This window comes from Parasteatoda tepidariorum, chromosome 8, assembly GCF_982258835.1.
Source record: "Parasteatoda tepidariorum strain Cologne lab strain chromosome 8, Ptep-v5.0, whole genome shotgun sequence".
Lineage (NCBI taxonomy): Eukaryota > Metazoa > Arthropoda > Arachnida > Araneae > Theridiidae > Parasteatoda > Parasteatoda tepidariorum.
The window spans coordinates 36,459,262-36,476,442 of record NC_141762.1 but is presented as its reverse complement, the minus strand read 5'-3'; the positions used below and the strand labels follow the sequence as shown (position 1 = coordinate 36,476,442).

At 28.7% G+C, this 17,181-nt stretch overlaps 1 protein-coding gene across 2 annotated transcripts in view; it reads right to left on the bottom strand.

Annotated features, from left to right (window-relative positions):
• LOC107456656 (1-phosphatidylinositol 4,5-bisphosphate phosphodiesterase classes I and II) overlaps positions 1–17,181 on the bottom strand; it is a 384,337-nt gene that overhangs the window by 21,476 nt on the left and 345,680 nt on the right. The window contains exons 20-27 of one of the 2 annotated variants that reach the window (XM_016074583.4): positions 10,003–10,167; positions 9,782–9,881; positions 9,576–9,680; positions 8,247–8,341; positions 6,570–6,807; positions 4,693–4,755; positions 3,303–3,424; positions 1,599–1,690 (exon numbers count right to left, since the gene is read on the bottom strand). In XM_016074583.4, the coding sequence (XP_015930069.1) occupies positions 1,599–1,690; positions 3,303–3,424; positions 4,693–4,755; positions 6,570–6,807; positions 8,247–8,341; positions 9,576–9,680; positions 9,782–9,881; positions 10,003–10,167 (980 nt within the window). Of the gene's footprint in view, positions 1–1,574; positions 1,691–3,302; positions 3,425–4,692; positions 4,756–6,569; positions 6,808–8,246; positions 8,342–9,575; positions 9,681–9,781; positions 9,882–10,002; positions 10,168–17,181 lie in introns of both variants that reach the window. The other variant, XM_016074582.4, reaches the window with a different exon arrangement.

Genomic DNA, 17,181 nt, shown 5'->3' with positions numbered 1-17,181 from the left:
CAGTTTTTCTTGTGGCGTTGTTAAAGTTAAATATATCGTTTACCTATAAAAAAGAATGGGGCCCCTCCTCTTTCAAAAGATGATTACCTGCATCGGTTTGATGACAACATACACGCGCATTTATATTTGATATAATATAGGTATGTGCTATGCGTAATTGATTAGAGTATTTTTTCGATAATATTAAAACAATCATGTGCTTTCGTAATTCAGATGAAAATGAAATTGAAAAAAAAAATACAATGATATAGTGATGGAAAAGATTTTTTTATCGACTCTTTATTAAAATTACAGCAGTTAATATATTAAAATACGCAGTTCAAGCTATTATTACTAGTATATAGTTTCTAGATTTAATATAATATAATTCTCAGTACATCGAGATTTTTCCGTGCTATCCACTGTACTAAGAGTATCTATACTGCTGAAATATTTTAAAACCGTATTAAAAATGCGCGATGTTAATAAAAGATTCTAAGCTTGCCTTTTCCTTCAATCAAAGATGCACATTACTAATCAAGTAACATGGTTTGGAGTTAAACTCAAGATTATAGTATAAGATTTTAGCCTTGTTATCTCGGTTGGTTTAACTCAAAATCATGGTATAACATTTTAACTTTATTAACTCGATTGGTTTAAATCTAAATCATGGTATAACATTTTAACTTTATTTCCTAGTTTGGTTTAATTTGAAATCGTGGTACAATGTTTTAACTATATTAACTCGGTTATCTTAACTCTAAATTATGGAATATTATTTTAACTATATTAACTAGGATGGTTTAATTTGAAATCATGGTATTATATTTTAACTTTATTAACTCGGTTGGTTTAACTCTAAATCAAAGTATAAGAGTTCAACTTAATTAACTCGTTTATTTTTTCCTGTAATATTAATTAGTATCTGCCCATTTTACTCATTAAAAAACTAAAGCTCAGAGAAAAACATATCCTTAATATAGCAATTAAATAATTATGATGATATACCATACATATTTATGATGTAGTTTTTCTTATAGAAAAAAAGAATATTTCTCTTTACGTGATTTATTAAATTTTGAAGATTCATTTCAAACTTCAATTATGGGATGTTCCTGTGTTCAGAAGTCATAAGTAGAAATTCTCCAACTTCTCCCACAAGTTGAATAATAACCATTGTACAGTCGTTATTATTACAGTGATTATCACATGTAATATTCCAGTAGCCATAGTGTTCTAAAGATGTTCTACTATCAAGATCAAAGCAAAGAAAGGTTTAAAAAATACACGTCACAATACACAATTACAAAGCTTGGTAAATGACTACTTAAAAAATATAATATTTCATCACCGTCAATACATGCCGATAAAAGCTTCTATAATGAATGACGTGCAATAAATTTTCATCAAAACAATATTAATATTACAAATCTTTCTTTTTTTTTATGTAAGAAGCAATCACAATACTATAGTTTTCAAAACTTACAATCAAATAAATTCGAAGTATAAATAAAAGAAAGGGTAGGTTTGTTTTACCGTGCCTGGACTCATGCAAGACGGAAGATTTCGGTTTTTTTAGTGCAATTCGTACTTACGGAGAAGAAAACTTTCGGACGAACCTATTTGGCTGTGTCCTGCTGTTAAGAAATTCTTGATTCCTTAACAGCTTAGCTTCTTTAGATTGAAGAAGATCCAGCTCTCTTTCACGCACCTGCAATAAGATTAAACAGGCTCAAAAACATTTTTTATTCAAGCCTTTTACAATCGGAAATTGTAATGGAATAACAAGTTTATTTTCGTTAACGATTCAATATAATCTAAAGCGCAGTTCCCACTTTGTTCCGCACATGTAAATTAATTTACATTTTCGTCTGAAAATTTTTATAAAGAAATTTTCTGGAATGAAATATTTTTAAAAAAATAATTTGGATAATTATAAAATAATTGTGTAAAAATCGTAATTTCTTATCGTCCCTGTCATGAAATAGTCTGCATACATATTCACACCAACTCTTTTCTTTTTCGTTGGATTTATAGCTTGGAGTGCCTAGACTTCTCAAGAAGTATTTTCCAGGCTAGTCTTCCACCTGCAAGTTTTATCCAGTTTTCCCCGAACTTTCTATCATCATCATAAAGATTCTTTTTACGTTAGTCTGGCACATTTGGCTTTAAATCTCGTCTTCCATCGCTTGTGGTCTAAGGCAGCCTCCCTAAGCAAGCTCCCACAAGACCATCCAAGTGCATTATTTTCACCCATTTGCCATGTTAGTTTCAGTGTTCCTCACTTCCTTCATCCCTCTGGTGTCCAGAGGACACGTGGAAATTCAGAGGCAGGCCGTTCGCAGAATGTGTCCCATTCACATCCATTCTCAATGTTTGATTTCCTCATTAATGGGTCGCGTTTTGGACCCTTGGTATAGTTGCTCATTTAAAATTACGTAAGGCCAAAAGATTTTGAGAATCCTGGGTAAAGCTTTAGTTAGAAAAAAGTCCAAGGAGTTTTCTTAAGATTTTGTAAGTTTCTAAGTTCTACACTCATAAAGAAGGACTGCTTTAACTGTTGAATTGAAGATATGGGCTAAAAACACCATGAGATTTGATCAGTCTGGATGTAACATCTTCGTCAGTTCCACCTGTGGTAGACACTATTAAACCAAGATAACTAAAAATATCAGTACTTTCGATTTCTCTGCTTTGTACGTTGAGTTTAATTACAATGTTGCTGCTTAATTTCATTGCTTTAGTTTTAAGACCTATAATTTCTGCAGTTTCTGTCACAAGTGGTGTTTTTCGTTCCATAATTTGGATGACAACGGAACAATATAGTCTGCATAATAAAGGTTCTCTAAAAGGTTCGTAAAATTTCTGTTGTTTTATCCTTGGTAGTTTTCTTCATAATCCAGTCTATAACAATAATAAAGAACAGACCAAACAGATCACAGTCTTAGACCACTTTCAATCCTAAAACTTTCAGTTGCTGTTTGATTTAAACAAACACATCTGTTATTGGTATACAAGTCTTTGATTATGTTAATAATCTTCAAGGTGTTTCGTTGACTGCTCGAACTTTTTTATGAGAGTTTAAATTTAACATGAATTCATTTTTTTACCTATTGTACAATAAGGTACGAAGTCAAGACTTACTGTTTTATTTATTAATTGTTTTTTTGCTTGCGTGGTTATTTTACGCAAGATCTTTATGCACTAATTACTTATGTATGCTCTAGTATACGTTATGTGTAAACAGAATGCTTACATTTCAGATTTCTATTAACTATATTTGTTTTCTGTGCGTAACTTGAGAAATATTAGTAAATACAGACCTTTTCTTGCTTTTTCTTCAATGCCTGTAATTCCTTTTCTAGCTTAACTGTGATTTTTGCTACCATTTTGTGCTGCCTAATAACATCCAGTGACTCAGCAACGATGTTAGCCTCTTCCGATTCTGAAAGTAAATAAAAAATTAAAATGACAAACTTTCAGTCATTTACTTTTTAGTATGTTTTTCGCTAAGTTTCTTTAAAAATTACATGAATCTAATTTTAACATAATTTATTTATAATGCGTTCCATATGAATAAATCCACCTTGATTTTGTGCTAAAAATTGATTCAAAGTAAACAAATAACAAACTTTCTAAAATCTTTTATTCTAATTTATTTTCGTGAAATATTTAGGAATTATAAAATTTAAAGGTTTCCATTTCTGATAGAAAAGCAGCTGCGTACTTGCTTCCGATATTATTATTTTTGTATAGATTATTTGTGACTGAAAAGGGGAATCAAATAATATTTCTTATAAAAAAGAGTTTTTGAAATGATGTAACAAATAGGAAATAAAAGTAGCCATTTAGAAATTTAAATTTCTTAATTATTTCAATCTTTTTAATAGGGAAGTCCTCTTTTGTTAGGATCTTTTACCTCTAGCCAAATTTTCTTGATAATTCAATATACGAAATGGCTACAGGAGATAAAGAAAATATATTTCAAATTAAAAAATATAAATATATAAACCAGGGAATGAACAAAATTTATTCGCAACAAATATTAGTCAATACTTTTCGATAACATTGTTGTTTAGAACTTCTAATAGATGGCGCCACGACTCATAATAAAAATATTTTCAAACATTTTTATTTCAGTATCTAAGACAGTGAAAAAGAAATCACAAGAATCTTTTTTTCATCTCCGTCACTCACTGTGATAGATAATCATTAAGAGAGCTAAAATTTGTGTACAAAGTAAAGGAAGCTTTTGTAGAAAGTGCACAGCACTAAACATGCCCAGACATCTGATGTTTAGTTTTAACTTTGTTAGCTTTAATTATTTAAATCACGAATTAAACATTGTACAAATTAATAAGCATACACAATGCATTTTTCCTTTAATTTTTTAGCTTTAAATGTTCTGATATTCCCTTATCTGAAGGAGGGGAAGGTGGATGCGTTAATCTTATATTAAAATTTCTAGTTTTTACCCTAACATTTAATAAAATACATGAAGTTGCAATAATAGCTATCCAATGTAATTTTGTAGGATAAAATTGAATTTAGTTAATATATAATCTAAAATATTTCATATATTTGAGATTTTGGATTTAAAATAAAAATATACATAAACAATTTTGTAAGTTTTATTAAATTAATTTCCTATCTCCATTTCAATGTAATAATGTAATCGAACTTTAATTACAAACTTTAAGTTCGCAATCTTACCTAGAACTGAGGGTTTTTCCTGAGTTTCTTCTGTTAACGATGTAACAGTTTGGTTAGATCTCCCTAAAAAAATCATTCTATTAATAAAACTGACTTTGTATCAAACAATCAATTGATACTTTATTAGAAAAAAAATGTTTGTAGCTTTTTAAAGGTAAAAAAGGTAAAAAAAATTAAATAAGTAAACAATTTAAAATGCTTACTTGTATACACATATTATTCATATTTTTTTCTTATAATTTTTTAATTCTAATAATATTTCTAATTGTTTAACTAACATCATCTTAGTTGCCGTTGTTCTAGAATCTAGGAAAATATATCGTATTAGATGGATTTTCCAGGATTTTAACTTTTTTCTGAAGATAAAATCTTTGATTTTAGCTTACAAGAGAGTTCGAGTTTTCCGTTGATTGTCTTTCTCAAGAAGCAGTTCGTTTGCAAATAAAAAAAACATTATTGTTAATAGAAATCTTGTTCATTTAGTGGAATAATAGAATGGTATTAAAGATAAATTTTCTGGGATTAAATTAAAAAAGTTGAATTGAATTGGCATTAAAAATAAAATAAAATAATAATTAAAAACACAAAATTTTCGAGTTTTTTTTTATACAAACAAAACAGAAAATAATTTTGAAAAAAAGAATTTTTTTATACACTCAAAATACTTAAGAGGAATTTATTTAAAACATTTATAACTGACAAGAAAGGTAATTTAAAAGCAACCAAAGGTTTAAAGGCACTTAGTATTACTACAATATAACGAGGAAATAAATTTTTATGAGAGAGAAAAAAATTTTCAAAATGAAATATACCTTAAAGTCTTAAAACCAACAAGTGAGATAATAAAATTCAGCTTTGTTCAGAATTTTTTTGAGAGGTTATTATTCTCTCAATCCTAAATGTCTGTAAGTCCTTACTTCCAAAATATTCTATATTCATGCTGATCTCTTACCGACAAACAAGCTGACTTTGCGCCATTTTTTGATGTTATTTTTTTCTTCCCTTTTAAATTGCTTACGTACAATTGTGAATATTTTACAAAATTTATAACCGCACAGCACTTTTTTAAAGTTATAATTAAAACTCCATTCTAAATGGAATAGAAAAAAAAGAGAAATATGTAACATAAAGTCGCCACTTTTGAGTGAAGTGACTTTGACTTAATTTATTAGTACCTAAAAAATCGACTAAAATCTTTTTCGGCGCATTTTATCCCTTCTTGTTATCGAGACCAACTAACAGGATTTTTAAAATAAATAAAAAAGTTTTATTTTTCAGTGTTGCTTTATGTGGGGGAATAGAAAAAATTAAAACAAAAATTTAAATTTATTATTATTATTATAAATAAAAATATTATTGTTTGCTATTATTATTAGTTTTTAAAGTGTTTATTAATTTTTTAAGTGATTATTAATTTTTTTCCTCCGCTGAAATTAATATTAATTTATTAACATTTTTACTGAAAAATAGTTATTATTGAAGTATATATTTAATTATTTACATTGAAACACGGAAACCGATATTTGAAAAATTATTAGAAATTTTATTTGGAGGGGAGATAACTTTTATTTGACCGATGTCCAGCATGTTGTTCTTCTTCCCTTAGCATGCTCTGGTGCCTCTTAACTTTCATCGTTTTCTATAAGTATTATCCATGGATAGAGTTTGCTACAATACTAAACAATAACTTTGCACACATTATTAGTTTTTGATGATTTGTCATTGGTTCTGGTTGCTCTATTTATCTTAATCTTTTCTACCAGTATTGTAACGTTAGAACAAATACTGGTTACTTCAGTTTCACTACACATTAAATCAGTAGAATAGAGATACTACTACAAAGTCTCAAATGTATTAAAAAGATATTGAAAACTTACTACTTGTGTCTTGTCTTGTATGTACAGGGCCAGGTGACGCTGTTCCAGCTGTTGTTTGTTTCGGTACTGTGCCGTTCATTTGGGCATGGCGTTGTGCCAACGTCGATGGTTGAGAGGAAGGTTCGTCAATTGACGTACTAGCCTTACTTTTATCATCAATTTTCCCCAATGATGGATTTGGTTTAGCTGGCTGTGCACTTTTTGGTTTTTCTTGAGAATCTGTTGAATCTTCAGTTTCCTAAAAAGTATTCAAATTTTGAATTACAGAGTAGGACATTTTCTTTGCATTCATTACTACTTTAATATCTGAAGAAACAAACTAATCATTTAAGCTTAGTAAGTCATACGAAAAACTTACATTACCGCTCATTAATTTCAATGTACCAGTTTTTTTTTCAGTTTTCAAAGATGTACACAGAGTAATAGACTTTTCCCGGGAATATAATCTTTTAATCAAGCCAAGAAACAGATTTCATAGAAAACGAAATTCGGATTTAAATCTCCTTTTACTCACATTAACACTCATTAGAAGAGATCGTGGCTACATGTACTCGTCGGCGTTTATTGATTTGTTTTCCACAATTTCAATGCAACTTTATTTCAATGGTATGAAAGTACCTACCACATGGACGCAAAACCCTGGCAAAATTACCGTACTGTATGGTGATGAACTGTATAATGATCATTTCTGGTGAAAGAAAAATCGTAATTCCGGTTAATAAAACAAAAATATATGGTATTTTAACTATTCATTTTATGGATTTTTCCATTCATATGGCTTACCGTAAATTCCGGTTTTTAAAATTATAGTTATAATTCAACATGCAAAAGTTATAGTAAAACATGCAAAACTAAAAAGTAAATTTAGCCGACTAAATGGTTTTTATGCCAGCTTTAAGGTATCATGATAAAATGACCAATTTTTACCACATTTAACAAGTTTTAATCACTTATCATAAATTATATTTTATTGTTAATTCTATCAAAATCTAACAAAAATGCTTCGATAAAAATTATCGAGATTTTTGATGAACCATAGAGCCAGTACCCATAGAGCCAGAAACGTAGTAAATTTTATCACATTCTGGTAGGTTCACCAAAACTTTTTTTCGCAGTGTACCTTATAATTCTGATTTATGCTATCTATATCTCTAATGCATTTGTTCTATTGACTAACTTAATATCATGAGTACTTTGTGTCACATAATGTATAAATTGAAACTTTACTCCAAAACTTTTGCTTTGAGACATCGCGTTAGTAAAATATCTGTACCCCCTAATATTTAAAGCAAAAATGGACGGAAGCAGATTGTTAAGCAACAGATTTTCATAGACCATCTGATAGCAATTTTTTGGGAAAGCTCTCTTTTACTATAAATCTAAGGCGAGTGCTTTATAGCTTTATAGACAATAATTCTATATGATGAAGCATATGATGAATTCTATATGATGATATACTGGATTACTTAGAAAGAAGCATAGTACGGCCTGTTTATCGTACAGTTTAAATAAACGATTACAGAAACGAGATCTTTAGGTCACTTAGAAAAATGAAGCTATTAAATAGGAAAATACTTCAGGAATATAGAACAATGCATACTCGAATGGAGATAATGGCACATTCCAAAAGTTTGCAATCATCAATTGTTTATTTTAAAAGGAAAGAGGAGTACTTACTTCGTCCAGATCATCAGTCAGAGCCATCAACTGCTGTGCGTGCTTCTCCTGTATTGACTGGTATGCAATGGGGTTCGCCAAAGCATCGGCCAAGTCTGTTAAGAAGTTCAAGAATAGCAATTAGTGGTTATTGTAGAAGTAAAACCGTTTAAACAAACGCATTTTTCTACAAACTAGAGTTAATTAGTGAATATGTGGAAAAGTGAATTGCGCAAACAGTACATTTTATGCTGAAATTCTTGGTTTTGCGATGAGTAAAACTTAGAAAAAGAGCAAAAAAGAAAAAAAAAGCTTTAACTGGTTATTGAACTTAATTCAAATGAAAGTGTAACATGGAATTTGAATATTAGAAGGGCAAAATAGTTTTTAAACTTCATAGTTATTTGAGCCGTCGTGGCTCAGGGGATAAAAATCTCGTCTCCCAGTAAAGGGCTCGGGTTCGAATCCCAGTGATAGCTGGTTGATACAAATTCCGCATCAGGTCTCGTACTAACCACAGTGCTGATATAGAATAGCCTCAGCCGTAAAAGGATCATGAGTTAGAGTCCTCTTGCCATCAGTCTAACCATGGCAGGTTTTTGGAGTTTTCATCTCCATGTAACGCAAATGCTGATTAGTTGCATGAAAAAAGTCCTCCACGAAGGCAGCATTTTCCCTAATACTTGATTCAGGAGTTCCCTTGTCTTCGGGATTGGATATAAAACTACAAGGCTATGCAGTTGAACAGTGATAGTCGTAAACTCAAAATTGACTCTGCTGTTCAAAGACCGTTATAAAATATAATAAAACTCCATTGTTCCTTTTGAAAAATATTCGAAAATCAGTTTTTCTGATTGAATTTTCTATTTATTTGAATTCATTATTTTCAAGATTTTAAATTGCAATTTTCGTGGTACTGCCGATATGGTAACACTCTGTGCATTAATCTTGTTAATATGCTAGCAGTGAAAGCGCAATAAAAATTAATTCATTGAGCTTATTTATAAATTCGAAATAAAGGAAGTTTTATGAAAAGGGAACACAGTCTAGTGTAATTGAATCTTATTGATGAAATGATTAGAAAAAATTTCATCACTCAAATTCAGTCTTGAGAATATGTTACGCTTGGCTACAAGCTAAGGGTCTTAATTTTTCATCGAGTCATTCTACTTTAAGTTTATATATTTTAAAGATGCTTTTCTTAAGCACATCAAAAAGACAAATTAACATGCTTTTCTAATAACCTGTGAAGTGTTTCGAATTTTTTAACAAACAATTGACTCTTAATCATAAGTACTATCATTTTCAACTATTAGTCATTGTAATTAAATGATAGGTTAATTTACTTACCAGATAAGCCATCAGGGACATAATCCTTTACCGTGATGTGTACAAACAAGGTTTTCATCGATAAGGGCTGACCAGATTCGTTTCGAAGACATATGTGGCGATAACCTGAAAACAGTTGCATCCAAGTATTACAAAAAATTCAATGGTGCATTATAAAGTACAAAGAAGTATTATAAAGTACAAAGGAATATTAAAAGAGACCTTACCTGGTCTTAGACCAACAACTGGAAGCACTCTATGACCCAACAGTTTTCCACTATCATCATTTACGGATATTCGCAGACAGGCTAAATCTGGAAGTACCACCTAAGAAATAATAAGCGAAGAGAGTTAGTCTAAAGTGATGCTTTAATTCTCTTTCAATTTTTTTTAACAGCATAACAACTTTTTTATTTCAAAATAGTAAATAAAAAACATGAAAATTTACCTTTTTAAAAACAAATGGCTCTTCATCATAAACTGGATTGATACCATTGTTAGGAACAGTTTTCGTTTTAAATTTCCGTCGCACAGTGTCTGCAGGAAGACCATACATGTCTACTTCTACATACGTTCCTACACGCTTATCTGATAAAAACTGTCCTGATAATATCTGGAAAAAAAACAAGCATAAATTTATTCTATAAAATAACATTAAAGTGAAATAACCCTTTTTTATATTTAAAAAAAAAAAACTGTCCGTAGAAAAGAGGATTCCCAGAGCCTCGACAGGTTGCACTTCTGCCTGTTGTTCCATGGAAGGACCTATCCCTTGAAGATACAATGGAGGCATTCTCCTTCATGCTCCATCTAGAGAACAACCCCTATCCCTTTACACGACGATGACAACAACCCTATTTTATAGATAAGGCCTGTTTAGACGATCCAATTTCTTGGACAGAGATTGATTGATATTGATGGAAGCTTGTTTTGCTTTGAGCTTGGATCGTGTAAACAATCATCCAAGAACTTGGTCCAACTTCTTGGACGATAGTAAAGCATGTTCTACTTTCCATCCAATTTTTTTTCTCCCTTAACCAATCAGCGTCTTAGGTTTTGTGACGTCAACAAGCAGGCAGCAAATTATGTCATTCTGTTGTCTGTTTTCATATATTTTAGTCCACATAAATTGATCTGTTGTGGTTTATTTGTGTTATTATGATTTTATTTGAATTTATTTAGTAATTTTAAACTTATGTAAGTGTTGTTTTATAATGTTGAATATGAACAATGCGCATGCGCAACTTTTTCTTTCAGCGAATCAGAGACATTCAAGAACTTGGATAATGTCGACGAATCATTCTTGGACATTTCTTGGACAGAGAAATCCGTCCAATTTCTCGGATTCAAGAAATTGAACCGTGTAAACAGGCCTATAGTCTTGCTTCTTCTATTTTTCTGGCATTCAGCTGATTAGAATCTATCAGATTTATTAGATATTACTTATAGCAAACATTTTAAATTTATTATTAATCTATTTAAATTAATTTTACTATGAATTTATTATTAATCTTTTTTTTATTTGGTTTGCGTGATAAAGCGGAAAGATATTACAGTAGTAGCAGACAATTCGGCATATCTAATTATAAGGTATGCATTTAGTGAAATAAGCTGGAAAAGGTGGTTACTCCCGTGTGTGAGTTTGAAAGGAATAACAAAATAGTAGCAAGCAAGAGATGTTTCTTACAAAGCTGTAAAGTTCTTAAAAAGCGATTTTTCCCTTCAGAATAACAGACAGCATGGGTCTCTAAAACCAATTAAGTAAAACCTAATGCAATTCTATTCATAAGTAAAGCGTCAACTCAACAGTTATTAAAACATGAGCAAATTGAAAAAATGCATGAAAAAGGAGTCGAAATACCAAAATTGCACAAAAGTCTTAATGATTGCACAAGAGATTTAAAGATGAGTTTATAAAGTTTAAACAGGATGAGCAGTATGCAAGTTCAAAATGTGCTTTACATAAGAGATCTAAAATTACGGGTGAATGTGTTCATTTGTCCCGTTATTGCAGCTGCAAAAATGACAGAATGATTGTTTCATTGAAGCAAAATTAAGAAATCTTAAAAACACACATACTCGTTACTTTACACATACTCGTTACTAATACTACAATAATAAGAGCTCTTTTATATATTTCTTTATCTAATTTATTGGACAGTTTATAATGATATTACAGAAATAAACGTTACGTTATGTAACTGCCGTTGCTGATAGTAATGGAATGTAAATATATTTAGCACACCGAAAATAATTTTAGACCGCTGCTTATAACAATTGAGTTCACTTAGTTATTAATTAGTCAAACATTATTACATTAATTAGTCAAATAAATATTAGGGTAATTAATGTTGTTTATATATTTTCTGTAGTTGGATATATAGTTGCACGTATTGCAAGCGCAGATAGATAAAAAAGCAAACAAGTATTGAAGAGCTAAATAGAAGAAAGTGTTAAGTGACATTTTGGGATTATCATGCTTAATAAAGGAAGCGACAGGATGACTCAGCTAGAAATCCTCCTTCTCAAAAGACTTTTGTAAAATAATATTGAATGCAAATGACCGCGACAAGTTTATAAATCTAAAATTTTGAAGATTTAAAAACCTACTTTGGTCGAGCTGGATACATTCGAATTGTCAATTTTCGAGTAAATAATAACAAAAAGATTAAATATGTCAAGATTAAATAAAATGTCCATTTTAATCTCGCTTTCTTGTTTTCAAAATATCTCGCGTATCTGGTTTTCAAAAGTCATTATTTTCAGAATTTATAAATTTTCTAAATTTGCAAGTTGTTAAATGCATTAATTTATGAAACATTGGATGCTGAAAGCACAAATGATTCTTCAGAGTGAATAATTCCCTTTCATGCTCACAAAATCCTTCCCTTTTAGGGTTGAGGTTTCTCGACACAGGCAGTTTATTATTTTAATTTAATCGCCTAGTTCGGAATTATGTTTACTTAGAAAATCCATTAATCCATATTAGCGCAAATATTTCAATCTAAATGAACGACTCACGAATCAATTCATACATTTGATAGAATTTCAATCAAGAAATTCATCTATAGAATATGAGAATTATAAACCACTATCTTTATCCACTAAGGAAAACTAGACTAGTTAAAAGCAGTACATATTTTAAAATTTAACACAGAAACCAAATCTACTGTTTAACCATTTGATGCAGACGGAACACTGTTCTTATATATATATATATATATATATATATATATATATATATATATATATATATATATATATATATATATATATATATATATATATATATATATATATATATATATATATACATATATATATATATATATATATAAGTTCAAAATGAAGAATAAAACAAAGAAAAATTATAGACATATGAAAAAAAGGGGGTGGGAAATAATAAGTAAAAAAAAAACAACAAACAATATTTTATTTAAAAAAAAAAAAAAAAAAAAAAAAAAAAAAAGTAAAATGTTAATTAAAAAACCGGAAAAAAAGCCGGAAAAAAAAAGATATAATCTTTTCTTCAGCCCACACGATTATATCCGCAAAACAGAGTGCTTTCTGATATTGTATCAATAAAGCCAAAGCAAAATATATTAATACAATAGTGTGAGGAGCACTCAAAAAAATTTTTATTAAATAACTACGTAAAAAGTAAATATAACATGTAAAAACAGATAATAAAATAAAATAAAAAGAAAAAATAAAATAAAAAACATTAAAAAGGGGGGACTATAAAGCGAGTAGCAAAATCATAACAACTTACTTGGACAGTTATTTTTCAAGAATGATTTAAAAATGTTTTCGCAGAAAGATTGCCAGATTACAAAATATGAAAACAAAAGATGAAAACAAAAGCGCAAATTGAGTGTAACAAAAGGGTTCTAAAGTGTCGTTCTTACTGCACTGCTGAAGTGATTTGTTATTCTGAGTTTTGATTTGTTAGTTACCAAGGATGGGCCCGAAATGGATGTGCACAAGGTAATATTATACTGGATAATTTTAAAAATTGATCATAAATAGTTTTAGAAGATAGATGTTTATTTAAGAAAAAATATAAAATAGAAAAGAGAAACATAAATTGCCTGCTTTGTAAATAATTTTAGCCGCGGATTTGCACGATATGGATTAGTACATAGAAAAATTATTTAAATTATCAAAGAAAAAATTTTAATAGATAATTTTTAACACGGATTTGCCCGAAATGGATTTGCACATGGAAAAATTAACAAAGAAAAAATTTTAGCAGATAATTTTAACCACGGATTTGCCCGAAATGGATTTGCACATGGAATTGTATAAATTAATAAAGAAATTTTTAGCAAACAATTTATCCACGGATTTGCCCGAAATGGATTTGCACATGGAAAAACTGTATACATTAACAAGGGAAATTATTTAGCAAAGGAATTTTTAGTAAATAATTCTAACCACGGATTTGCCCGAAATGGATTTGCACATGGAAAGATTAACAAAGAAAAAATTTTAGTACATAATTATAGCCACGGATTTGCCCGAAATGGATTTGCACATGGAAAAATTACATAAATTAACAAAGAAATTATTTAGTAAATAATTTTGGCAATGAATTTTGGCCTGAAATGGATTTGCACATGGGAAAATCATAAAAATTAACAAAAAAATGTTTAGAAAATATATCCACCAAAATATACGATTAATTCAATGATTTTATATAAAATTTTATTACATTAGTTGGGTATCCATTGTTTTTTATCAGATTTTGAAAGAGTTTATCGATTTGTATTTTGGATAAATAAATATTACTACATATTCTTTTAATTCTGTTCATTTCATTAAAAGTGGTATTTAAATAGATGCTCCTAGAAACATTAGAATTCCAAGTAACTAGTTTATTAATATTAAAATTAAAATCATTTCTTTTATCGTATAAATCAACAAAGCAGATATTTTCAACTTTCATAATACCCAAATCCAAAAAATTGAAATTAATATTATCATCATGATTACGAAGTAAGATTAATTCCTCAGGGTATATATCACTCAATAAAACAGTAAAATCTTGGAAATTAAAGATAATTAAGTCATCAATATATCTAAAAACAAATTTAATACTCAGAGTAAAATTTTTTTCATAATAATGCAAAAATAAGTTAGCTAAGAGAGATGAATAATTAGATCCCTGTGGTATTCCATTAATTTGAAGAAAGATATCCCTTCCATTGTAAAGATAATTACTAAAAAGACAAAAATTAATCAGAATTTCCCAATAATCAAAATCGCAACAAAGGATATTTTTAAAATCATGGTAATAATTCAAAAGGACATCTTTTAGTTTAGAAAGGGGAATGCTATTGAAAAGATCCTGGAAATCAAAAGTCGCAATAGAATTAATTTTATTATGTTTAATGAAATTTAAAATCGGTTGATTATTAGTGATTATCCAAGAGAAACCTTCTTTAGTAATATAGTTAATAATCTTATTTAAGTAGTTAGAGAAAATGGTGCCAGGTTTAGTTAAATAAGTATTCGACCCACATGTGATAGTTCTAAATTTTACTGGAATTTTATGAAATTTAGGACTGATAATTAAGTAAGGAAATTGTATATTGCTAATTTTAATTTTTAATCTCTTGTAAAAAGCTAAAATTTTTTTAATGGCAATATTATTATTGAAATTACTAAGTTCAAAATTTTTACTATTTTTTAATTCCGTATTTAAAAGTTCAGCATAGAATTTTTTACAGAATATAGCATAATTATTGTTAGCTTTGTCTATGGGAGTAATTACAAAATTTTTTTGAAGTTGCTTAATTGATTGAACAATATTAGAAAAATTTGTTGAATTGTTATTCTTATTTAAATTATCCTTATTATTGAAAATAAAGTTTTTAAAGTAATAATAAACTTCCCATTTCCATTCTGTTAGCATACCTAAAGGTAAAGAGAATCTATTTGATATCTTTAAACAAAAACTATTGAGATCATTAAGAAAGTATTTTAGAATCTTATTGATTGATATATGGTAAATGGGTCTAAATTTTGTGCCTTTTATCATTAAATTCCTAAGTTCCAAGTTTTCTATAATATTTAAATTACCAGTGATAATATGTTTATGATGTTTATCAACAAAATCAAAATATTTATCCTCCTCACAGTGACATTCATAATCGGATATAATAATACTCCCTAAATTTTTGCTTATATCATTATAGTTAAAAATGGTTCTACCAAGTGATTTGTTATATTTAAAACTTTTAATAATGTTAAAATCTTTTAATGGAAATAAAGCTTTAAAATTTTCAAATATGTTGTGAAATTTGATCTTATCGAAAATAGGATTTTGAAAGTTAATAACAAAATATAAATTATCTAAACTTTTCTTATTATTAGGCAAAATTTTGCTCATTTTGGCTTTTATAAGATCGAAACAAAGAATTCTGAAATGTAAGTTAATGAAAGAAAAGTTAATAATAAGATCGTAGAACTTATATGTTTCATAATTCTTAAGGGAGAAGACAAAATCTTTAATTGGTTTAATACTATATTGTTTATTAAAGTCTTTTTCCATATTAGAAAGAAATTTTATATTTAATTTGTCACTATTAAGAGAGTTTCTATTACTTCTTGAACCCCGTTTACCTCGATTTGTACGCTTATCTTTAATATGAAAAAGTGAATAAGTTGATGAGTTATTGTAGTTAATCTGTGTATGTTGGAAGGTATCGTTTAGCCCATACGGCAGAATTGTTTTGTATAGAAGCATGTAGTAATTTTCTTTCTGTAGTCTTAAATCTAAATCCTCTATAATATCTAAGATATTAATTTTGACTCTGTTAAATTTATGTACTCTAAAATGATTCAATTCCAAGTTATTGATAGCCTTATTACTGTTAATATCAGAACGGTGTTGATTAATTCGAATGTTAAGTGAGTTACTAGTTTGTCCAACATATTTCATATTACAGAAACCACAGGTTAACATATAAATAACATTTTTAATTTTACAAAAAGATTTGGAGCTAACGTTATAAGGAACAGTATGTTTTTTGTCAATATTAGGGCAAGTTTTGCATCTTTTATCATCACACGCTTTATAGGAAGGTAAAGTTTCGGGAATAGAATGCAATTCAAAAAATCGTTTGCTTTCGCATTTGCTTTCAGAGTAGCAGGATGTCGATCCGAAGTTCCCCTCTGATTTAGGCTCTCCGTACCGGGTACAACATGAAGAATAATTTAAATATTGAACACATTTTTTACCAGGCGCTAAATTGTGATAATTGTTTAATTCCATAAAAATAGGCTCAAAGAGCAACATCCTAAACACACGTAACGTCCTAAAGACTGGAAATAAAAACGAAAACAGAAGGAGAATGAAAGAAAGTTAATAGTAGATAATATTAAGCGCTAAAGCTGCATTAAATATGATCACTATAATAATAAAAAAATAAATACAAGAAAACACTAAGAAAATTAAGAAAACAATAAGTAACATTTATTGCGCTTAAGCTGCAAGTAAACAGCACTCATTAGATAAGTTCAAAATGAAGAATAAAACAAAGAAAAATTATAGACATATGAGAAAAAGGGGGTGGGAAATAATAAGTAAAAAAAAAACAACAAACAATATTTTATTTAAAAA